Source organism: Carcharhinus amblyrhynchos, chromosome 9 (genome assembly GCF_965287045.1).
Source record: "Carcharhinus amblyrhynchos chromosome 9, sCarAmb.v2.hapA, whole genome shotgun sequence".
Classification (NCBI taxonomy): domain Eukaryota; kingdom Metazoa; phylum Chordata; class Chondrichthyes; order Carcharhiniformes; family Carcharhinidae; genus Carcharhinus; species Carcharhinus amblyrhynchos.
In genome coordinates this window covers 77,182,115-77,207,692 of record NC_137332.1, presented here as the reverse complement: position 1 = coordinate 77,207,692, position 25,578 = coordinate 77,182,115, and the positions used below count along the sequence as shown (strand labels likewise).

The 25,578-nt window shown below is 42.2% G+C and overlaps 1 protein-coding gene across 1 annotated transcript in view; it reads right to left on the bottom strand.

Annotated features, from left to right (window-relative positions):
- astn1 (astrotactin 1) overlaps positions 1–25,578 on the bottom strand; it is a 2,322,431-nt gene that overhangs the window by 1,174,099 nt on the left and 1,122,754 nt on the right. The window contains exon 8 of the mRNA XM_080195939.1: positions 1,456–1,540. Within this exon, the coding sequence (XP_080052065.1) occupies positions 1,456–1,540 (85 nt within the window). The remainder of the gene's footprint in view (positions 1–1,455; positions 1,541–25,578) is intronic.

Below are 25,578 nucleotides of genomic sequence, written 5' to 3'. Positions count from 1 at the left end.
TGAAGTCAATGGTAGTAAATTAACTGGAATTGTTAACTGTCTTTATCTTAGTACAGTCAGCTCAAAATTGGTGTAGTCAAGGTGCAGCTTAAATCCCAGGTCACCTGCCCGTTTGCTTAAAAGGGGACACATGCCCCAGCATATATAGCACTGGGAACTGGCACTACTAGCAGGGATCTTAGAGCAATATAAAATCAGCTTACGAAAGTAACTGAAACATTGTTTGCCACACAGTTAAATCTTTACACATCTGAAGGAGCAGGGACAGCTAAAGTTTAGGCATATCACAGATAGATAGAGTCTAGAGATGTTCAGCATGGAAACAGGCCCTTTGGCCTCATTTATGCATGCCGACTAGGTTTCCTAAGCTGAAGAGAAACATTTGCCTGCATTTGGCCCATAAGACTCTAAATCTTTCCCATCCATGTGCCTGTCCAAATGTATTTTAAATGTTGTAATTGTACCCACCTTCTACCACCTCCTCTGGCTGTGTTGATGTTTTTCTCTTTTACTCCACAGGTGCTTCGGTCCGTCTTGTTGTCTAACGAGGGGGATACACGTGGTGGGTCGTGCATGGGCTGCTCTTGGATGTTTCGAGAGTAGCCTTGTACTTCACGTCGTTTGTGTACGCTTAAACTAGACCAGCAGATGGGCACCACAACAGCTCAGTGACTATCACTGTTTGCTGTGCAGATACATGGATTTGGGCCAGTGTCTGTGGGAGTTTGCGCATTCTCCCTGTGGTTGCGTGGGTTTCCTCCGGGTGCTCCGGTTTCCTCCCACACCCCAAAGACATGCTCTTAGGCTGACTGGTGTAACAAATTGTCCCTAAAGTATTCTCCCCTCAATCTGGTTTCCAATGTGGGTGCCATTGGCATAGACATGGGTCAAGGGTGGAAGAGGAAAAGCACAATGTTAAAATGGCAGCGAGGGCTCGTTGGGCCTGTTTCCTGTGCTGTGTTGTTCTTTGTTCTTTATTCCATATGCGCACCACCCTCTGTGTGAAAATGCTGCCCCTCAGGTCCCTTTTAAATCTTTCCCCTCTCACCTTAATCTTATGCCCTTTAATTTTGGACTCCCCTACCCTGGAAAAAAGATGTTGGCTATTCACCTTATCTGTACCCCTCATGATTTTAAAAACCTCTATAAGTTACCCCTCATCCTTCTATGCTCCAGGGAAAAAAGTCCCAGCCTATCCAGCTTCTCTTTATAATTCAAACCTTCCAGTCCCGCTAACATCCATGTAAATCTTTTTGTACTCTTTCCAGTTTAGCAGGGTGACCAGAACTGTACGCAGTATTCCAAATGTAGCCTTACCAATGTCTCATACAGTTGTAACTGGTGAGTACAGGGTTTTAATTTGTTGTACATACAGGAATATTTGTAGTCGTCCAGTTGAGGTTTTGATGTGAAGGTAAACTAAGTGTTGAGACATGTGGCAGTACATACACTCACCCTTGGTTTATTCCCCAGTCATTTCTGATGCAGAGATGCTTGTGGACAGGATCTTTCGTGTATCCCTCCTGGCAGCCACATTCACCTGTAGAAGATAAAGGGAGACCCATTTTGTCAGTCGATTCACTGAGCAGAGTGAAACACGATTTCCCTATACCACACAATCAGTCTCTCCAGCTGGCATTACCAGATAAAAGAGCAACCGTCATTTTTCCATATCTTATTATTTCAGGCAAATCAATGAGAATGAGATTAGCAAGAAATTTTGGAAGCTAAATTTGATAGCTCCTGAAAATGGACAGGAGGTTTGTAATGCATAATTAACCCATGCTTATACAATATACCGTAGGCAGCATGCTATCTTCATCTGTCTGCCCAACTGAATGATTGCTGCATGTAGCCAGCACCAGGCACACTCACAGAATGTATCATAGAATCCCTAGAATGGCAGAAAGAGGCCATTCAGCCTGCACTGACAACAATCCCAGCCAGGCCCATCTCCACAACCCCATTTATTTACCCTGTTAATCCCCCTGACACTAAAAGACATTAATCCGCACATCTTTAGAGTGTGAGAGGAAGTCAAAGCACCTGGAGGAAACCGACGTAGACACAGGGGTGGGGGACATGCAAACTATTGCATTGCTATTAATTAAAATAGTGGTGGGGGGGGTGGGGGGGGCAGTGGGAATTATTATTCCCTAAAATCACTTAAAGCTAACCTGCACTGCTTAATTTAAGATGGAAAATATTGGGAATACACAGCGGATCTATCTGCGGAATAGGAAGCAGAGTTAACCTATCAGGTCAATGGCTCTTCATCTGAACTCTGAATTTTTCATACAGGGCACGTGTCCTTACCCACCAATGGAGGAGATGCTGCTGGCCATTGCTAAGACATCAGTTGCTGAAGTTATGTCACGCGACAAGGCTTTACCCATTGAAGATGAGGGTTTACTCACCCAACCCTCTTTCTCACTTCCAACTTGCTCCCATCCACAATCATTTATGATTTACAAGCTGCTAGTGCAAGCATACACCATTTACATTCTCACCCCTCGTCCCACACAATGACCTTAACCTCATAACATTTTTCTGTCCCACACAAAGATGTCTCCATTGACAGGGCAATGGACTATCACCAACATTAGAATGATGAAGACGACACAGCACCATCACACTCACAGTCACAAACTTCACTGCATGTATTTTAAAGAATAAATCTGAGACGGGATCTGCACATGGTGGGACACAGGGTATGAATAGGTCACAGCCAAGGAATGGAGCAGTTAGTGCAATTGCCAGATCTTGCAAGGACACAGTTCTACTGCAGAAGGCTCAGAGAAGGATTTCAAAGGTCCAAGCTGCAGAAGAAGGCTGAGCAGTATACAAAGCAAAAGTCTTGATGCAGTGAGAAGCCTGGGATGTCAACGTCCGGAAGAGTAGTAGTGCCAGTCTGACACTTTACACAGAGTTTTGCACAGATCTTCTCCGATATGGAGCTAGTGGCAAACTCCATTGAGACACTTGTGGAACCAACAAAGATGCAGCGTGCAGTGGCTAATACCATTATTTTCTTAGCATAAGCAGCAAACAGCCAGTATTTGAGAACTGCAGTGGGAACCCAGACAGGTAGCATCAGATTAAAGATGCCCACAGAGGGTATCGAATCAGTCCATCAATCTGTGTTTTAACAGGTTACTGGGATTGCTGACATGCTGCTCACTGGGTAGAAACACTGGTTTCATGAATGTGCTGTCTTTGTAGGAAGACAACATTCGCCCTCCCAGACACTCTGTCAGCCCTGGTTTTTGCCTGGCAAAACCTGCTTGATCAGACTGCTGCTGCCCATGCTGAGATGGTGCAGCTTAACCTCCTAAGCTCAGAGCTTGTTGTGATAATTCTACAAGGCCATCTGTAGCATTCTCCATCCACCATGCCATTGGAACACTGCATAGTAACACTAGAACAGCCAAAGGCACATTGCAGCCAGATACAAAGGGAAACTGCAAGGCTGATTAGTCAATTTTTTGCATGTAACAGATTTCATTTCTAAATTTGGTTAGAAATGTTTATTTTTTGTAAGGTTTTATTTTTTCCATTTTGGCTAGATGGATGCTGTGATGGTGTGCAACACAGGGAAGTTAAATGAGTAAGGCCGCAGTGGAATTATTGTTACTGGTTTCACACACAGATGAATTTACAGTGGACAGCCCATGCAGAAAGTAGCTGTCCAGGTTACTTCTCCGCCTCTTCTTGCTTCTGTTCCTTTACAACTTATTCCTCCCCCTGCTCGCCTTATAGCCGGTGCCTAGATCTGTCTCCTCATGATGATGAGGTTGTATAACACACAGTCAAGGCATCACAACTCTTGAGTACTGCAGAACTCCTACAAAGAGATATTACTGTCTCAGAAAGCTGATGGTCTGCTGCTCTACCACATTCTGTGTGGCAATGTGTCTTTCATTCTAGGCACATTGCCAGGTTTGTGCACTGGAGTAATCAGTGATGCGTGCCAGGGTTCTTCAATCTCATACACCCCACCACCACTGCCAGTGCAAACAGAGAATTTGGCACTCAGCCAAAACTCCTTTTATTGCAGCAGGGTCAGAGGATCCCAGCCACGAACAAGATTGGAGAATTACGCTGTAACATCACTAAGTAGCTACCCTTCTGGCTCAAATGCATCTGGCATAGTGGACTAGCACAGAGTGAAAGCATCATGACTACTGCCAAGTCATGGGGCATTGGCTTTTCTTATTCTCTCCTCATGGCCACTGTTACAATCCAAGTCATAAACTTCAAAGTGTTTTATGAAGCCAGTCTGGATCATACATTTTGCACTTTGAAATTGGCTAAGACAAGCATGATATGGTTCATCTCAGGCATGATTCAAATGATCAACTAGGGAGCTTTAAAAGTTTATTTAAGAATATAGTTAACATGTATGAAAAGAAAATTAGCAATAACTTTTATCAATTATAAACAAAAACAATAAAACCAAGGTAATGTAACAAATATATCTCACAAATATATCTAAAATTTTCCAATCAAACAAAAACTTCCCATAAACAAAACCACTTTCCATAAGTTTAACACAGCAATGACTAATGCTCATGTGATACTGGGGCTGAATCCTTTGGTTGAATGATGCAGCTCTCTTGAGGTACACAGAGACAGATTTGGAGTCAGTACAGCTTCCCAGAACACCAGGGAGAGATTCTGATCAAGCCACCAACAACAGGTTCTCTACTCCAAGAAGGCAAGAAGCATTGCTTTCAGCTGACCAGCAGGATTTTCAAAAACCAGGAGAGAGAGAGAGACAGACACTTCTTTTCTGTTCAATGTCCCTTCGAAACTCACACTGCAGCCAGCCAAAACAGAAAATGAAACATTAAATTTATGATGCAGGGTCACAAAACATCCCACAGTAAAAACAAACAAACACAATTTAAACCACTGAAGGAGCAATTAAAGGATTTCTTCAGCCAACTCGGCAACAATGACATACGGTAAGGCTGTGAGAACTGTAGGGAGGATGATATAAGTAAGACCTCTTAAAGGTACACTAATGTCACACCACACACAAGCTGGGTGTCAATTCCCTTCAAATCCAGTGTTGGGTAGAGCTGACATGCAGTACAATTAAAGCCAGGTATATATGGTCACTGCACCATACAAATGCTGCAAACTCAGCAAAGCCACATACTCGCTCCGCCTGCTTGTCTCTGGCAAGACAGATTAAGAGGTAGTTAGTTCTAGTTGAATATACAGCCTCAGTGACCTCGCTTATGCAACAACGAGTGGCAAACTGTGTTGTAGAAAATCTTTTTCTCTATCCTGGATTCACCATCACACTCCCTTTCACAGTCACTGAAAATCTGGCCTCTGTCCTGTACAAAGACTGGAGACTGCAGTAGGTGGTAGATTTCAGTGAGGACATCCATTATGTAGAGCTGGCATCTTACACATTGTTCCTTGCTGTGGTAGGAGAATGATTTCTTCAAAATCTGGATACAGTCGGGCTGAGAGCACTTCGACCCTTCCTCCCCATTCCTATTCTAGACATTTGTCCAGTTCTGCATGACCTTTGTTCATTCTCCAACTCATAATGCAGCGCATATTTCAATCAGCATGCACATTTCCAGTGGACATTCACTGCATACGTGCTAAAGCCTTCACCGATGTAGCTTCCAATTTAGTACATCCCATAGGCGAGTGTGCAGATGGCATTCCGGGACCTAAGGATACACATCGTGAACATGGATGTTCAGTTGGTTGAAGTCACTCTTCTGCCATCTGTATTTATAGAGGCTATCATTCCTGATGCTTTTGTTGGAACAGGAATATCAATCATTTTGATTAAAGTTGTGCCTCATTTGAAATCCAGTCAATGCAGCTCAGCCATCTCCAGATATCACCTATTGATATTATCAGAGCCTTCAAAGCACCGTGAACGGCACAAAACATTTAATTAAACAAAACAATTATGTCACCTATCATGAAAGGAATACTGTGATTGTCAACTGCCCTTTCATCACTGAAAAAGAACAGTTGTTACCTGGTCAGTAAATAGAATGGCTCGTGTCCACATGTCACCTTTTCAATGGATTGCATTTTCCACAGTAACATTATTAAACCTAACAGATCCTGACCCCAATTCACTTCCTCATAGAAAGCTTCACTAGTAAGAAAGTAATGGAGGTGTGTGTTGATTACATGATACAGTGACAACAGATTGAATCAAACGAATATGAGATATAGATTAAGTCACCTCATTCTAGCAGAATGTACTCCCTTGTTTCATACACAATGTAGTTTTAGCATTAAGCAAATCAGAATGTGAAGTTCCATGATCAAAGATTTTTAAGTGTTAATTTCTCTCCAGGATTTAGATTTATTTTAATTTTGTAATTAAGTAAAAATTACTGCTTAAGTTAAGAGTAAGGTTTATTCAATTTTTAAACTGGGATATATTACATTCTGTGAGGGCAGCTGTAACTGTTAGTTAGGTGGCTATCTTAAACTGATTTATGACCTTTAGAATTACAGAATATTACAATGCAGAAGAGGTTCTTTGGCCCATCAAGTCTGCACTGACCACATGAGGAAGACCTGACCTCCCACCTAATCCCAGTTACCAACACTTGGCTCATAGCCCATCAGCAGAGCTCATCACTGTTTTTCAGAAAATACAAACACATGGAGAGGTTCTGACACTTATCTAAAAAAAAGTGTGAAGTCCTGAGTTTGCTGAGTGAAGGAGTTCGGTAATTGGAGTCGGGGGGGAGGTGGTATTAGTAAACATAAATTATTTAATAAAATTCTCCCAGAAATAATGGAGAATCAAGAGACTGGTGTAAACAGGAAATGCAAGGTATTTAATACTATTAAAAATGTATTTGAGAGATTAATAGGTCTTAAATCAGATAAATCAAGAGGTGGAGATGCTGGTATTGGACTGGAGTGGGCACAGTAAGAAGTCTCACAACACCAGGTTAAAGTCCAACAGGTTTATTTGGAATCATGAGCCTTCAAAGCACTGCTCCTTCATCAGGTGAGTGAGTGAGTCATCAGGGCTTACCTGATGAAGGAGCAGCGCTTTGAAAGCTTGTGATTCCACATAAACCGATTGGACTTTAGCCAGATAAATCAGAGCAGCGTGGTGGCACATTGTTTGGCATAGCTGCCGCACAGCACCAAGGCCCCGGGTTCAATTCCAGCTTTGGGTGACTTTCAGCATGGAGTTTGCACATTCTCTGTGTGGGTATCCGCCAGGTGCTCCAGTTTCCTCCCACAATTGGCCATACTAAATTGCCCTTTGTGTCCAAAGATGTGCAAGTTAGAGGATTAGTCGGGTAAATATGTAGGTTGTGGGATAGGGCAGGGGCATGGGCCTTGGTAAGATGCTTTGTTGGAGAGTCAGCACAGATGGGCAGAATGGCCTCCTTCTGCACTATAGGGATTCTATGATACCATGATAAATGCCCTGGATCTGATGACTTGCATCCTTGATCATTGAAAGAGGTGACTGCAGTGAAAGAAGATGCATTGATGATCATCTTTCAGATTCTGGAATGATCCCTCCAGATTGGAAGGTGGCGAATGTAATCCCATAATGTCAGAAAGCACAATGAGAGAAAATAGGAAACTGCAGACCTATTAGCCAGACATCAATGGGAGGAAAATTTCTAGAATCCATAATAAAGGATGTGATAACAGGACACTTAGAAATAATGGTAGGATTGGACAGAGTCAATAGAGATTTATGAAAGTTAAATAATATTTAACAAACCTGTTGGGGATTTTTGAGACTGTAACTTCAGAATGAATAAGGAGGGACCAGTGGATATGATTTATTTAGATTTTCAGAGGTTAGGAGGCAAAATTATAGCACATGGGATTGAGGGGAATATACTGGCATGGATTAAGAACTGACTAATGGACAAAAAACAGAGAATAGGAATAAATGGTTCATTTGCAGGTTGGCAGGCTGTGAACATAACATAAGAACATAAGAAGTAGGAGCAGGAGTAGGCCATCTAGCCCCTCGAGCCTGCCCCGCCATTCAATAAGATCATGGCTGATCTGAAGTGGCTCAGTTCCACTTTCCCGCTTTCTCCCCAGAACCCTTAATTCCCTTGCCTACCAAAAACCTATCTGTCCTGTTATCACATCCTTTATTACAGATTCTAGAAATTTTCCTCCTATTGATGTCTGGGAACTCGTTTTTCAGAACATTTTTGGTCAATGGGAGTGACTTTAAAAATACCCAGGAAAGTGTTACTTTGTGAAAGGGGACTTTTTCCAAATATATAACCGCTTGAAGTGCACTCATGTGTCTGATGGGTCTCCAGACACTTGAAAGATTTTCGTACAGATTCCTTGGGTAGTTCTGAAAAACTACTAGAGTTGCCTGGCTGGTGGTGACTCTGGTTAGATATATATATTATGGGCTAGTATATATATCAATAAACACTTGACAGGTCATAGATCAGACTCCTGAAGTCAAGGGTTTATTTAGAAAAGGCACTTCGGGTGCAGAGTGCCGAGTTCCCCAAGCATGCCGGGCGGTCTCCACAACCATGCATTAGCCAGTGGAACATGGTGGGTTTCCAGTTCCGTGCCTATAGGCTCGAGATAAAGGCACTTTTTGGTCTGGGGTGCCTGCACTTTGAGGGGGCAAAGTGCTAAGTTCCTTTCGGTTGTCTGCATTCCATGAGGCTTTGGGGGAATCTGGAAGCGGTTCCAATTCTAAGCCTAAAACTATTAACCTGATGGCTCGAAATACGTGGCACTTACGTGGCGAAAAACTGCAGCAGGCGACGGTGCAGAGGGACCTTGGGGTCCTTGTGCATGAGTCGCAAAAACCCAGCTTGCAGGTGCAGCAGGTGGTCAGGAAGGCGAATGGGATGCTGGCCTTCATAGCGAGGGGGATTGAATATAAAAGTAGGGAGGTCTTGCTGCAGCTGTATAGGGCATTGGTGAGGCTGCAGCTGGAGTACTGTGTGCAGTTTTGGGCGCCGTACTTACGCAAGGATATTTTGGCCTTGGAGGGAATGCAGGGGAGGTTTACTAGGCTGATACCGGAGTTGAGGGGGTTGAGCTATGAGGAGAGGCTGAATAAATTAGGCTTGTACTCGTTAGAGTTTAGAAGAATGAGGGGAGATCTCATTGAGACATATAAGATGATGAATGGGATGGATAGGATAGAGGTGGAAAGACTCTTCCCGCTCAGAAAGGATAGTAGGACTAGGGGGCACAGCCTCAAGATAAAGGGGGGGGGTGGTTTAGAACGGAGTTGAGGAGGAACTTCTTCACTCAAAGGGTGGTGAATCTCTGGAATTCTCTGCCCGTTGAAGTGGTAGAGGCTGCCTCGCTAAATATTTTTAAGACGCGGGTTGATGGGTTTTTGATAAGAGAGGGGATTAAGGGTTATGGGGAGAGGGCGCGAATGTGGAACTGAGCCACGACAGATCAGCCATGATCTTATTGAATGGCGGGGCAGGCTCGAAGGGCTGGATGGCCTACTCCTGCTCCTATTTCTTATGTTCTTATGTAATAAAAAAGGCACTTTTGGGGCAGAGTGCCAGCACTTTGAGAGGGCAAAGTGCCACATTCCATTCGAATGTCTGCATTCCGTGTGACTTTGGGGGAATATGGAAGCAGTTCCAGTTCCAAGCCAAAAACCATGAACCTGATGGCTCGACAGAAAAAAGGCACTTTTGGTGCAGAGTGCCAGCACTTTGAGGCAGCAAAGTGCCATGTTCCTTTTAGCTTGCATTCTAAAGATATGAAAGCTGTGACTTGTGTCGTACCAGAAGGATCAGTGCTTGGGCCCCATCTGTTCACAATCTGTATCAATGATTTGGATGTGGGGATTAAATGTAATATTTCAAAATTTCAGATGGCACAAAATTAGGCGGAAGTGTCAACTGTGAGGAGGATACAAAAATACCTCAAAGGGATTTTGAAAGTCTAAGCAAGTGGGGAAAAATTTGGTAGATGGAATACACTGTGGAGAACCAAAGGGCACAGTATCAGAATAAGGGGTAATCAGGACTAAGGTGAGAAGGAATTTCTTCACTCATCGGGTGATGATTCTTTAGAATTCATTGTCCCAGTGGGCTGTGGAGACCCAGTCATTGAATACATTCGAGACCAAGATTGATAAATTTCTAATATTAAAACACTAGGGAATACTGCAGTAGCACAGGAAAATGGTATTGAAATAGAAGGTGATGATTTCATTGAATAGCGAAGCGAGCTTGAAGGGCTGAATGGTCTACTCCTGCTCCTATTTTTTATGTTCTAGCCATACCAACTCTGGGAAAGGAGAGCTGTGGTTGGTATTTAAATCCTGACATTGCTCGGTTCCCAGATGCAGACTGGCTGATGAAATAGAACCCTTGTTCGCTCTGATATTTTTCTTTGTATCCAGTATGAAACAAACTTGCGCCGACTTAACCCAATTCTCGTGGGTGAGGATATAAACCTGTGTGTTTCAAAGCTACCCATAATTCTACATTAATTGGGCAGCCTTACTCAAAGATTCCACAGAGGTGGCTGATGTGGGACATGGGAATTGCCACGAGTTCAAGCACATTGTTGGGCTGTCTAGAGAATGACTTATATTGCCTCTAACACAAATTGTAATTGACCTAAACTACAGTTGTTTGATTCTGACACTGGGTTGCAGAGATGTTTTGTTCTATAGTACCACCATTCCTCACCTTGAAAAACAAAATATTATGCTGAAATTTGCTGTAATTGAAGCAGCAGGGAGCAGAGATGCAGCATATCTCTAATTCAAGCTCAAATACGTTTACCAATAAATGTTTGCACTATATTTTCTTGAAGTAGCATTTGATTGAAAATGCAAATGATGCCATCTCTAACAGTCTTGTGCTCATGCTTAGGGCAAACTGCAACCGAAACCATGTCTGTCTGTGTGTCCAATCCCTTTCCCGCATCTAGTAGTGCATTAGACTTTTCTCTGTTTCTTTAGCTAGTTATTCCTGGAACAGGTCGCGAGTTTGTGGTCAGAAGCTTATAGTTTGAGAGGTGCCCCTCCACATCAAGCATGGTTGGCCAGGAGTCTCTCCTGCTCTCACCTCCAGCCATTGATGTGTCGGATGGATTTGCAGGTTGACAAACTCAACCTGTGTGGCAGCAGTATGAATGCACCTTCCTTGGTCGTCAAGGGTTGGGACTTGAACCCAGAGCTTCTGGCTCAGAGACAGGGATTCTACCCACTGGATCACAAGAACCCCCCTGCCTGTGGATGGGCTCCTTGAAATAATGTAGTATTATTATCTAATTACATTTGTATATCTGTAATTGCACAAGATATTCACTGCACTGTTTTAATGATTCTTTTCGGTCAGTATTCAACTGTAGTTTTTTCAGGCAGTCAATTTTACCAAGGATGAAACCAAATTAAGGATAGAGTGTGTTGATACGTAGTTCTAATGTTACATTTTGGTCCCATGGGGGACCCCGGGCACATCACTATATATAATAGACGAGGGGATACAATATGGGTTGCTCCATATATGGGTTGTTCAGATATGTATAAGAATTTGATAATACTACTACTTTTTCGGGCTCATTTCCGATCTTACGTTCTATCCATGGATTTTATTTTTAACCACTTCTTGATAAGTATAAGATTGACAAGAGAGTGTGACATTGCTTGTAATTGGTAAATCTGTACCTAAATGAAGTAGTGTTTGTTCACAATGGAATACAAATTCTGGAGAGCTAGGTATAAGAACTGGACATACGTTTTTAGTCTACACACATTCAGTTAAGATGTGGGACAAAACCAGATGACTTTCACCCTAAGTCAACGAAAATGGTGAATTTGAAAATTTTTCCAAGGGATTTCAGTATAATGAGAAGTGTGGATAAAAGTTGGAAAATCTGAATCATTGTTGGCATAGCATTACCATGGTTTCTATGGAATGATTCTTCGAAGAGACAATTCAACATCACTTCAGAAACAGAAGAAAAGAAATTCATTACCTGTGCTGGCAATGCTCAAGGAATCCAAACAGTTTGTGGAATAAGAAACTTCTATGTTGTCTTCACTGTATATTGCTAAGCATTTGTAAAATCTTACAATGGAGAGCATTACAGTGCCTCCCAGTCGTTTTTCAATGTGTTTTGGACTGGAATTATAATTATGGGGAGAAGTTACAGGGTAATTTTTGACTTTGGCTGGAGCGTGAAATGGTGATAGCAAATCGGCAAGTTATTTTACACGCTGAATAATTTACTTTTGAAATGAAGTCAATGGTCTGTTACAAGTTACTGTGGAAGTCAGATATTACCCTCATAAGATGCAGACTGAGCCTCAACATGCTACAAAATGGGGAAGAAGAGAGGAACAACATGTTTGTTCAACAAGCTTATTTTAATAAAGGTTCACAAAAGGAGGGATAAAACATAGAAGGATCACAGATATAATTATACAGAAGTAGATCATTCTATTTTTTTTAAAAAAATAATCAAAATTGGAAATTCATCATCTTCACTGAATTATCTGACCTCGGCTGTATACGATCCATAAATTTATTAAAAACACTGCTTTTTTCCCAGGTGGAAACATGACATGGTATATTGTTAAAACTTTATTCTCCAGCAAAATTGCTCTGCCTATTTTCAAAACACATGCACGTTTAAATTCCCATTGAAAAGCTGCAAGTAAATTTATCCAAACCCAAAAAAAAATGACAATCAGCTGCATTAGGTTTGATTTTCAGTATTCATAACACTACTTTTTTATTCATTCATGGGGCATGGACATTGCTGGCAGACCAGCATTTATTGCCCATTCCTAGTTGTCGTTTAGAAGGTGATAATGAGCTGCTTCTTGAGCAATTGATACAACTGAGTGGCTTGCTAGGCTATTTCAGAGGGCAACTAAGAGTCAACCACATTGCTGTGACTCTGGAGCTACATGTAAGTTGGACCAGGTAAAGATAGCAGATTTCCTTCCCTAAAGGACGCTAGTGAACCAGATAGGTTTTTCCGACAATTGGCAATAGTTTCATGGTCATCAGCAGATTGTGAATTCAATTTTTTAAAATTCTTATTTACTGAATTTAAATTCCACCACCTGCTGTAGCAGGATTCGAACCTAGCTCTCCAGAACATTAGCTGAAGTTTTGGATGAATAGTCAAGCGATAATACCACTAGGCTATTGCTCGTGCAACTCGGCCTTCTGTCAGATGCTTGTGCTGTTGGTTCTGTCCTGATTTTGGAGCTTGTATGTTTTCTTAAAGTCATGCAAACCATTGCACCTTGTACCACACTCACATGCAAAGTCAATGCTTCATTGGATTTCTGCTCATGTTTGATCGACTTAAATGACTGAAGTTCAATGTTGGATCCTTTTCAAATTCCTGATTTCAATCCTGCTCTGGCCAAGCTAAACCTAGCCCTTATCCTAAGCCTCCATCTGATCATTCAAAGTTATGCCTGTCCCCTGCTCCCTGACTCTAAGACATCGTGTTGCTCCTCCTCCAACTAATTTGTTAAAAGTACATTGTATTTCTCCTCTCCGATTCAATCCCTTAATGTTGTTTTGCTCTCCTCCTTCTTCAATTTTCTGAAGCTACATATATCTTCTCGCACCAGTGACCTGTTGGCACATGCACCATGACTGTTGACATGATGGATTCAAATCTCCTTCCAAAGAGTTGAACCCAAAGTCTAGGGTGGTACTTCAGTGAAGCACAGAAGGAGTGTTACATTATTGGACGTATTTCTTTCAATCGGGCATTAACCTGAATAGCAGATAAAGATCTAATAGCACTATTTGAAGAGAGACTATGAGTCCTCTAGTATTCAACATTCATTCTTCAACAGGATCATCAAAAATAGACTGGTTCATAGGTAGAGATTCAGTGTCTCAACACGTTAGATAAATGACAATGTTCATTGCATAAATGCAGACCATTGCCTGGATAATGACTAGTTCTATTCAGTATCAGTTGAACACAACATTAGAATAAGAAATCAATTTAAGTATCTCTGACCATCCACTCAACAGACCTTACAAATCCACAGTACAATGAAACCACAGTGGTATTTTGATTTTGAAGAAAAAGAGTTGAATAGGAAACTTTTTTTTACATCAAGCCTAAGACTTAATCTAGGCTTTAGGGCTGAAAGAAAGTTGCACCATCAGTGCTATCATCTTTCAGAGGAGATGTTAAATTGATGTCTATCTGCTCTCTCACATGGATGTAAAGTGCCCCACAACAGCATCCAAAAAGGAGCAGGAGAGTTCTTCCTACATCATGGCTACAAATTACCATGGTGCGGAGATGCCGGCATTGGACTGAGGTAAGCACAGTAAGAAGCCTCACGTCACCAGGTTAAAGTCCAATAGGTTTATTTGGCAGCACAAGCCACAAGCTTTCAGAGCACTGCTCCTTCATCAGGTAAGTGGGAGTTGTGTTCACAAACAGGGCCTATAAAATTACCCTCAAACAACACTTAAAATAGATGATCTGGTTACTTACTTTATTGCTGCTTTTGGAAAGGTGCTACGTGCAAATTGGCTGATGTATTTCACTCGTTACAACAGTGACTGTCCTTCAAAACCCTGAATTAGTTTGAAAGTGTTTTGGTCAGCTCAGAGATCATGAAAGCCGCTATGTAAATGTCAGTCTCTCTTTCTTTCAATTGAAAATAAATGGACCTCTTCAGAAGATTTATAATGAGATTTGATGCCAAGAGTAACAGTTGTCCTTTGGTAAAGCACCAAATGAGTTCAGGCAATGCTTGTCAACAGGCTATTTGCATTTAATAAAGGCTGACAAATGAACAGCTCTGTTAAGTGGAAAGAAAGATGAAAGGATGCCTAATGTTTCATCATTGTTAATTGGATTATTGGAGATGGTTGTACAGTTGAGGGAATACTTTTTTTTGGCTGGATTTCACATTATCTATTTATTCTTTTCCAGCTTATCAATACTCATGTGGTCATTGAGCTATTGACATTTTTTTCTTCTTAGTTTCTCTTGCATGTGTTTCCTTCATTCTGTGATCTAGTTGCATTGACATGAAAACTCAAACTCACGGGATCACCTCTTACTCTTTCCCTTGGGTATACAACTATAAAATTGCTTACCTCACTCTCTTCCCTATGATTCAATGTTCTACAGCTATTTAAAACCAACCTCAATGGCACCTAACTAGTATCTCTTGCTTTGTTTTGTCAAATCTGCCGTTAAAGCATTGTTGATGTCTTGCATCTATGGATCTTCACCTTCACTTAGATTTCACAGAAAGAATGAAACAACACAGGCAGAGGCTAATTGTGCCTGTGCCAGTTCTTTGAAACAATTGACCCCCTAATTCACTGCTTTTTCCCAAATGTCCAGGGAATGTTTTCTTCCCAAGGGTTGATCCAATTCCCTTTTGGAAAGTTATCGCTATTAGGTTGTAGTGGGGGAGACATTGGAGTAGTCATACTGTCATGAGACCAGTCATCCACAACCCCATGCTACTGTCTGGGGTACAGCTTAGAATCATAGAATATAATCAGAGAATACCTACAGTGCAGAAGGAGGCCATTCAGCCTGCACCAACAACAATCCCACCCAGGCCCTATACCATACCCCCATGTATTTAACCTGCAAATCACCCTGACACTTTGGGGCAATTTAGCATGGCCAATCTACCTAACCTACATATCTTTGGACTGTGGGAGGAAACTGGAGCACCCGAGAGAAATCCACACTGACACAGGAAGAATGTGCAAACTCCATACTGACAGTTGCCCGAGGCCAGAATTGAGCCCGGGTCCCTAGCGCCGTGAGGCAGCACTGCTAATCACTGTGCCATCATGTCACCCTTTAGGAAGGCTATGGCATTGTGGTATTGTCACTGGACTAGTCATTCAGAGACTAATCTAAACCCCCAAGATGTTGACAGTGGAGGATTCAGTGATGGGAATGTGGTTGAATATCAAGGGGCAATTGTTAAATCTGTCCTTGTAGGAGATCATTGCCTCACACTTGTGTGGCATGAATGTTACTTGCTACTTGTCAGCATAAGCCTGGATATTGTCTAGATCTTGTTGCATTTTGACATGGGCTGCTTCAGTATCTGAGGAGTCACAAATGGTGCTGAACATTGTGCAACCATAAGTGAATATCCCCACTTTTGATCTTATGATGGAAGGAAGGTCATTTATGAAGCAGCTGAAGATGGTTGTGCCCAGGACAACCTGAGGAACTCCTGCAGGATATCCTGGAGCTGAGGTGATTGAACTCCAACCACACAACCATCTTCCTTTCTGTCAGGTACGACTCCAACGAGCGAAGGATTTTCCCCCGATTCTACTGATAGTTTTGCTAAAGCTCCTTGATGCCACACTTGATCAAGTGCAAATTTTATGTCAAGGGCAGTCACTCTCACCTCATCTCTGGAACACTCAGGGTTAAGATGAGTAACATGTGTATTAACAGGCAAATTATGGTCCAACGTACCTCGCTGCACGATAAATACCAAATGCGATCGAGACACAGTCTACTGATATCTCAACAAGCACAGACATCAGAAACACTGAGTCAACCAATCTCACTGAAGCATTGGACTGGTTCTTGGCCTGAACAACTTAAAGATGCAGAACTGCACAAGTGCAGACTGCTCTTGGCCTGCGCAATTTCACAAGTCGGAAGGCCATCAGGACTTGAAGTTCCTGATCTCTGAGTTCAACGCTAAAGTAAGTTTGGGCTTTGTAAGGAGTATGGAACATGTATTACATTTGTTATAACTCCATATTCTGGAGCAAAAAAATACAGATTCTTCTGTTTCTCTCAACATGTTTTTCACATGGTTGTTAATTGTACTAGGTGCGACAGACCCAATTTTTAAAAGACCATTATGTTGGATGAACATAGTGTCACAAGTCAGATTGCCATGGATGATGAGAGGATTACAGGAATGGAGCTAGCTCAAGACTGACAAAAATCTGGGTGCACCATCTCTTCCAAGCCTTTTCATTCATTATTTTGTGGTTCTTCTTAGTTTTCTTCAAAACCTATTTTAAACATCCTGATGACACGTAATCTGTTATAAATATAACCCTATGTTTATTTTCTTTCACATCTGCCCAGTACTTGTGAAATTTCACAATGTTCAGGCGCAGGGTGAATTGGAAGTTGCTCTCGAGGTTTTTGGTATTGCACGGGAAACCTCATTAGAAAGACCATGGATGCAATTTTGAAATCCTAAAAGCACTTACATTACCCAAAGGATGGGCAAAATCAAACCCCTCTCAGTCCTTAAATCTGTATTGTCTGGTTATGGACCATTCTGTCAGTAGAAACAATTTCTCCTTATATTCTCTATCCAAAATTTTTAACACTTTATCAAATGTGCAAAGTTATGGCCTCTAACTGTCTCTGCTCTGAAGAGAACAATCCCAGCAAGTTCAGTCTCTCCACCTGACTGAAGTCTTTCATCTTTGATACCAAACTCGTAAACCTCCCTGGCATCCTCTCTAAGGCGAAGATAACTTTTTTAAACTGTGCTGCTGTCAGAATTGAGCACAATACTCAAACCAGTGTTTAGCAGTAATAATGAAGGTTATTTTGCATTAGATACAAATCTAAAAAATTCCACAATGAACTTTTCTTTCATGATATTGTACCATAAATTTTTTTTTTGAAGTTCGGAGGATAAATTAGTCTGATGAGTATGGTAGCACGATGACAGGTACAGACAGCACCACACCACAGTATCAGTGTTCAGCTTACATCGCCTGATTAAATACAACCAGGGAGTCAATTAGAACTCCAAAACATGATATATGAGCACAAGGGAGAGTTGTAATCCATTTTTAATTCAAAGTAAATCAAACTTTATTGGGTGTAGTTCTCAGTTAATTGTGGTTTCATTCACCATGAGTATCAGCGTGAATGCTCCAGAGTACTATCTTATTCTCTTTGGAAAGAGATGTATTGGGTGGTCCAAGTAAAGGAAAAGCAATACACTTCTGATATTTTCCCTAATAAATTCAAGGCATCCTCCTGATCATTATTTAATCATTGTACAAAACCATTGCACATTATGCTGAAAGCTCTCCACTAAATATTAAATATTGCTTCAATACAAGACTGGCAGTCTTTCCTTTCTTACTCTGACCTTGATCGTTAAAAAAAAAAATCAGTGCCATCACTGCAGGACCAATTATCGTTTCTCCTGCATTAATTATGTATTTTAAAATTTCATACCATCACAGTTTTGTTTCCGAGGAATTCTAAGTAATTAGCTGTTCAGTGTACAGCATTTCAATTAAGCACAGATGATCATCATCAGCTTCAGACATTAGTGATTGCCGACTATGGAAATAAATCTTTTCTGTTGTGGCTATAATCTTTGTACAAATGGTGAAAAGGTTTTCCAAAAAATGTTCAATTTGGATTTTAGCAGAAAGGGTATTCAATTTAACTGAGATCTCTTTGAAGAGAACTAAGCAATGTGAGGGGGCCACTCATTTTATAACAATGGAATTATTGGTTTCCTCACAATAATTTACATGTGGGAATTCTCATTTATCTGGCAGGGCTTTAGAGGTAACTCATTGTTTTAATATGGCTCAAAGGGATGGCAGCCTGCCATCACTTTAAGGGAAGTGTGTCATGTAGTCCAGCCTCAGTTTTACTGTGGCCTGGAGTAGAACACAAGCACACAACTCCGCAGCTCTGATGTCTCCTAGCTTTCTATCCACATGTATCTGTCCACATGTGCCTAGAATTAATAAATGAACCCACAATATGTTTATGCTTTTGAGCGATTGGTGCCTTTATATCATCATACCAGTGGCTTCTTCTATGTGTGCTTAGCTTGACAGCAAGATTCAGTGCAGGTACAATATGGTGACCAGTCTTGGTTTAAGACATGGCATGAGGCCCCCTTTGACATTTTGGTCAGACTAAAATGAGGCTGCATCGTCGATGGGTGTTGAAATTGTAGCGTGGTGGCTGCACGGAAAGACTTTGAAGACACAGTGCGGAGATAGTGCTCAGGTAAAAAGCTGTTAACCTGATGGATCTCTTGTGGTGAGCAGGACAGCATCAGATTAGTACAGTCAGGCAGGATGAGTGAGTGGGGTGTAGGTCAGGTGAATGGTGAGACAATAAAAATTAACCATCATAAAAATAGGATCGGAGAAGGTTGCAATTGTAACAGGCGGAACTTCAGAAAATGCATGAATGCATGGAATGCACTCATCCCAGGTGCTATACGAGAAGGAAGGTCAAAAAGATGTTGTCAAAAGGGCTACAGTATTCCCAAGCCTGAATTTGGATGTTGCTGATTTACTGTATGAATTCAGAATGTTGAAATAGTGGACAGAGTTATGAACCAGAATCCTCTGACCCCACCCGTGGCTGGGATTCTCAGGTCCCACTGCCGTGAATGGAGTTTTGGCTGAGTGCCAAACTATCCACACTCACCGGCAACAGCTGCACGACAGACAAGTTCAGAGAATCCTGGCCATGGTCTTTTCATTCAGGGGTACCTGAACCAGGAAAACAAGCCATAGAAAATTCACCTGGCAATTGGAAACAAAGATCTATGCGGAATGAATTCGTCAGGATTAACGGTAGCAGTGTGAAAGAATCCACAAACAATAGGGATTATATTGGAGCCTGTTCAGAATCCAGTTAAAGCTCTGCATTCAGTGACTAGAGTCATAATCATAGAGTCATAGAAGTTTACAGCATGGAAACTGCCCCTTCGGCCCAACTTGTCCATGCTGCCCTTGGTTTTTAAACCCCTGAGCTAGTCCCAATTCTCACATTTGGCCCATATCCCTCTATACCCATCTTACCCATGTGACTATCTAAATGCTTTTTAAAAGACAAAATTGTACCCGCCTCTACTATTACCTCTGGCAGCTTGTTCCAGACACTCACCACCCTAGAGTTCATGTCGTTTCAACAACAGCCTCCAGAGTCCACCGATCAGTTGGTTGGCAGATACAGCAAAAAGAGCACGTTAATAAAGCCATTTTGAAAAAGAAAATCCTTGGCTTTAAACTCACATGGAGCAATAAAGAAAGAAAGCATGCTAAATCTTTTAATCCTCAGCACATTGACTGATTGTTTGGGAGGTCGGGAGAGGGGAGTGGGGTGAGGCGGGGGTGTGCTTGTGGAGGGGAATCCCTGAAACCTCCATGATGGTGATTGAGTTGGGGGGTGGGGGGGGTGCGGTGCAAGGAGGCACAGGGTCATTTTCTGCATTGATCTGGGTGCCCTTTAAACATGGCATCCCAGTCTCAGAGCTTTGCTGGCAAGTGACCCCCACCTCTCTACACTCTCTACATAACAGCATGAAACACTCCCAGCTGCTTTTTTGTGATAGAATGCAGTAAGATCTGAAGAGAAAGCTGACATGTTTTTCTGGAGAGAAACATGCCCTTTGTCTTGCCGGAACCAACACTGCCAATTTTGGTAAGGTCGCTCCTGCAGGACAACCTGCTGCCGCAATGTTTCTCAGCGAAAGTAGCCTGCCAGTGTCTGGTGGTGGGATCTTCTAGTCCTGTCACTATCAATAGGGTTTCCCGTTGAATGCACCCCAGACTACCGGGAAACAACTGGAATGGAAAATTTGGGAAAAAGAAACAAGATAAATAAACCTCGGCTGTTGGAAAACAGCAGGAGATTGGAATAAGTGTGGATAGTGTTCAGAAAGAGCAAACACCAGCACGATGGGCTAAACAGCTAAACAGCATCCTCCTGCAATGTGTGGTTCTTAAGTAATCAGAAAACTGTTCCAGGTATTAATTACTCTTTGTGCGAGAGGTGGTATTTCACCATGTGTTCACACATTTGTATCTATCGATGCATATGTGCTTGAGTGAGAGACAGCAGCTGGCAGATGTTGTGCTACAGGTGGTGACAGAGTGTGCCAGTCACACTAGCATATTAGAGAGAGAGAGAGAGAGAGATCCTAATGGAATTATTATGCAACGGGTATTATGCCCTGAGACCAAACAGCCTACACACATCTTTGTGTGCAGGTAGTTGCACATCTGTGTGCCTGAGTTTATTTACGTGTTATACATGTGTGCAGTTTATGTTCAAAGCTATCATCATACGTTGCAGGTGCTATGTGTTTGTGATGGTGGAGAAGGAGGTATGCCTTTTTTCTCAAAGAACTTCAGTTTTGCCACTTTTTTCCCCACTATTTATTTCCCCTCTTCAAGGCATTTGTTTGCCTGGGCAAACAATTTTAGAAGGCAGCTGCTCTCTGCATTACTTAGCCAGTTTGCCACTTGCGAATCTGCATATTGAGATTTGATAGACTATTTAACTGCAACTGGGATGGAGAAGTAGACAGTACAGCCAAACCAGATCCTTTGTCCACCTGCATGTGTGCACACTGTCCGCAGATAGTGATTTCTGAGTCTAACTCTGTTCCGGGCTAGAAAACATAACTAAATACAAATCAAACCTGGGATCTGTGTGGTGAAGAGTCAGTCAATTATTCACTTTTCAAGCAGTTGAGCCTTGTTCATGTGCATACATATGGAACACAAAATGAATACACAAGATACAAGCTGAAGTAATCCAGGTTTTGGAATCGAACAAACACAGGCACGTCAGAGATTTTAGTGTCCTTGCTCTCAAAACACTTAATCAATTATGAATAGCTCTGCCGCACTTTTAATTGCAATAATGAACACCAATCTGACCCAAGTCGGATTACACGGATATGAATGAGGTTAATATTGCTTTGTTTAAATTACATTTTCCAAATGCAAAATGCTTTCAATAAAGAGGCAACAATGTCAAACAGAACGGCTTGCTGAGTTTTGTTTTCAATTATAAGGTTTATAAGATTGTTGTTTTGGGACTGTACCTTTCATTGAAGTTAAAATGAAAGGGGGGGGGTCGTGTGATCTCTTGTGAAGTCTGCCTGACAACAATAGTGAATAGATTGAGAGTCTCAAAAGGCTACAGAAGTATACTGAGAATGTTGGGCTTTAAACTGTCATTTTACTTCCAAGATAAAAGAGAGTTGGGGGATTCAAGGATAACTAATTAATATTTCTACCTGGATTCAAGGCCCATGTGATTTACATGAACATAATGGTGAGCTGAGGGGGGAAGGTGTTTCTAAGATATTGCTGAAATGCACAGATTTAGGATACCAGGATCTGGGAGAGTGAGAGAAGCTGGAGATCTGACAGGAATATGGAAGTGGTTGCTCACACTCTGATTCCAATGGCCAAATTCATGAGGATTTGAAACAAGACTGGATGATATTAAAGTTAAAAATTTATGAAGTTCCTGTGAAATCCCCTAGTGGCCACACTCTGGTGCCTGTTTGGGTACATTGAGAGAGAATTTAGCATGGCCAATACACCTAACCTAGCTTGCAGTAGAGCAAGGACCATCAGGTAAAAGCCTCACTGTGAAAAATAGTTCTGGTGCTAAAGGTTGCTAGGCTGGGAAGGGAAAAAAGTAAAAGTAAACCATTGGGAGCTACAAATCACTTTGCATTGGTTCCAGGAAAACCTAATGACTAATAAAGGGACCGTGTATACAATGTATACCTATGAAGTGGTTTTTTTCAGTTGTGTTAGAAGGAAAAGCAGCAAGTTCTGTTCTGAACTTTAAAGTGTTATTTGTCTGAAAAAATACGTTTATTTAATGGTGCTTTTGGTCTGCTTGTTGCAGTAAAAGTCTTGAAATGTGAAATTATGTCATGTCATCCTTTCAGCCATCAACTGGAAGTTCAAATTTGTTTTGTGAAGTTATCAGTCTTGACAGGGATCACAATAGTTTGCCAAGGCAGAATATGTTGGTTGGGAAATTTTGCACTCCTGTGGCATCTTTCGCAGTGGTTGAGGTGACCCACCATTGACCAATGACAAAAACTTCTGGTCAAGTTGCTGTCAACAGGGATTCCCATTGTTTACACACCCTGCCACCAAGGAACCGGTGGTGGGTGCTCACTTATGGTGTAACGATACACCATTTTAACCCTGCCTGTCTCTTTCACTTCTCCCAGGGTTTTTGCACTCTTTTTGAGTTTTCACTTTGTGTGCAGGCGCATGGGATCTTTGTCTTCAGTGCCAAGTCCTGTTGGTCATGCGCATGGGCCTGACCAGTGTAAAACATCTAAACCACACCTGCGTGGCTCTTTCCCTGCTGGCACATGCACGGGAGCAGGACTAGAAAATCTCACCAGCAGGAGTAGCTGGAAAATTCCAGCCATTGTTTCAGATGTGAAAGAGGGTGTGATTTTGTGTTTTGGAATCATGTATACACTAACATATTGCTACTGCTGGTACACAACATTGGTGATAACCTGATACACAGGAATAGACTGTCGTGACCAGAAAAGCAATCTGCTTATTAATAAAGGTCTTTCCTGATTCAATTGGTAGCTTCTGAGTCAGACTGGTTTTTTTTCAAGCCCTGCATGATCGCACGCTCGAGGTTGATACTCCTGTCCATTGCTGAAGGAGACCTGCATTGTTTGCAGTGTGTTACTTGCAATGAAAGCTTGGAATAGATCCTGTCCCACTTCAGGAGCACATTTCTGATTCCCACGGCACTGTTTATCCTGGCTAACTTTCATTTTTCACAAGCCAAGAACACATTGACCAATAATTCATCTCACCGTGGGATTTTGCTGTATGCAAAATGACGGCTGTGTTTGTCTGTGTAATGGTCCAGAACTTTAAATGAATTCATTGCTTTTAAAGCACTTCTGAGCAACCAAATAAGCTGCCACGCTAAACAGTTATGGTAAACAAAAGAGGTGAGAGAGAATATAAAATTAAAAAGGAGAAGCAGATAAAAGTGTAATGAATTGCATTGTGCTGTGGTTCCCAATCTATTGTATGTCATAGCGCATACCTGGACACCATAAGAAAATGTTGAGGCACACCTCTTATTTTCTTCATCTTCCTCCCTTTTGGGAATCTTAATTTTTAAGATTCTGTGAAATTTTTAAGATCCCGTCCTGTTGCCTGTGTTTTTTACCTTGCTTGTCTCTTTCACTTCTCCCAGGGTTTTTGCACCCTTTTTGAGTTTTCACTTTTTGTGCAGGCGCATGGGATCTTTGTCTTCAACTCCAAGTCCTGTTGGTCATGCGCATTGGCCTGACCAGCGTAAAGCATCTGAACCACACCAGCGTGGCTCTTTCCCAACTGGCACGTACATGGGAACATAGAACATGGGAGACCCATGATTTGTCAGGTCTTGGAGACACTAACTACAGCACCGAAGACGATGGTCAGTTTTACTTTAATTACAAGAATTTTGCATAATTTTGAATTTTTTTCTTGCTGTACACTTGGGAGGACTGGCACATCAGAGTTGTTGGGGCACAGAAAATGAGAATCAAACAGAGCGCATAACTGACCAGGCTATGGTTGACTGCAACAGCAAATCTCTGTAGACAGATTACTGTAAATGTGGATAAATCTAAAAAAAAAACTTTGTTGAGAGTTACAAAGATTTAGGGCATGATCTTACATGTTTGTGCCATGCTCCCACTGTAGCGAAGGTCGGAAAATTTGACGCCCAGCCAAATCTCCATTCGCTACAGCAGGATGGGAAAATCCTGCCGGCATGAACGGTGGTAACATTCCAGCCTTAGTATCGGAAGGAAGAGTGGCCCCATTTTCCCAGAACAAGGTGAGTAAATCTGCAACAATACTGAGGGATACAGAGGCCGCCTGCTGGAAAAAGGCATGACATTTCCACCAGAGAGTGCAGTCAGTGCTAAAGTGTTGATAAAGGCTACTGAAGGAACGAGCGTACCTATCCCTTTATACCAGGTGCACCAGTCACCATGGAAATCGGGGTTGACCTAATCCTCAGCAATAACCTAAAGAGATCAAAAGCAGCAGGGCAGGATTTTATGAGAGTGATTTTAAATGTCCAGCTAGCGTGAAAATGGGACAGTTCCTGATGCAGCTTTTGGGTGCATTTTCACACTCTAGGCTATTTTGAGCTGCTGCAGGCAGTGGGTGGGGCTTAATTCACCAGCCAGGCAGCAGAGGGGGTTATTGCACATGCGCAGACTGCTGATTCTGCACATGTGCAATTTCAACAGCAGGGGTCTGACAGACAGAGAATTGCCTATCAGACCCCTGTCTGTCCGAACGTGTTAGTTCAGACTTCCTAAACTAAAACTGAGACAGCAGCGGTCGCTGAATGCTACCTCAATAAAAATGAGGAGCCGATGAAGAAGTGGAAACCCTCTGCACAGACCTTCAAACCAGGAGTGGACAGTGATCCTCCAGGCAGTGGTGCCTCTGAGGTAACATGGGGAAATATTGCAACTAGCGCACACGGGCGTACTGGGATACAAAAACCCAAGCCCCCATCGGCCAGCTTTTCCTGGCCACCCCTCCACAGGAACATGACATGGTTTTGCAAAACCCACTGTGTCCGTCAGGTTGTGGGAAAACCCCAGACTGCAATAAAAACTGAACCTAGGATTCCCGTGCCAGCTTGGAAAAGCATTTAGCAAGATGCAAGTGAGGTGCATGGGGCTCCTGCCCAAGACAAAAGGAGGGGGTGGGGGGGGGGGCTACAGTATATTATCATGGATGTGGTTACCCACTTTCC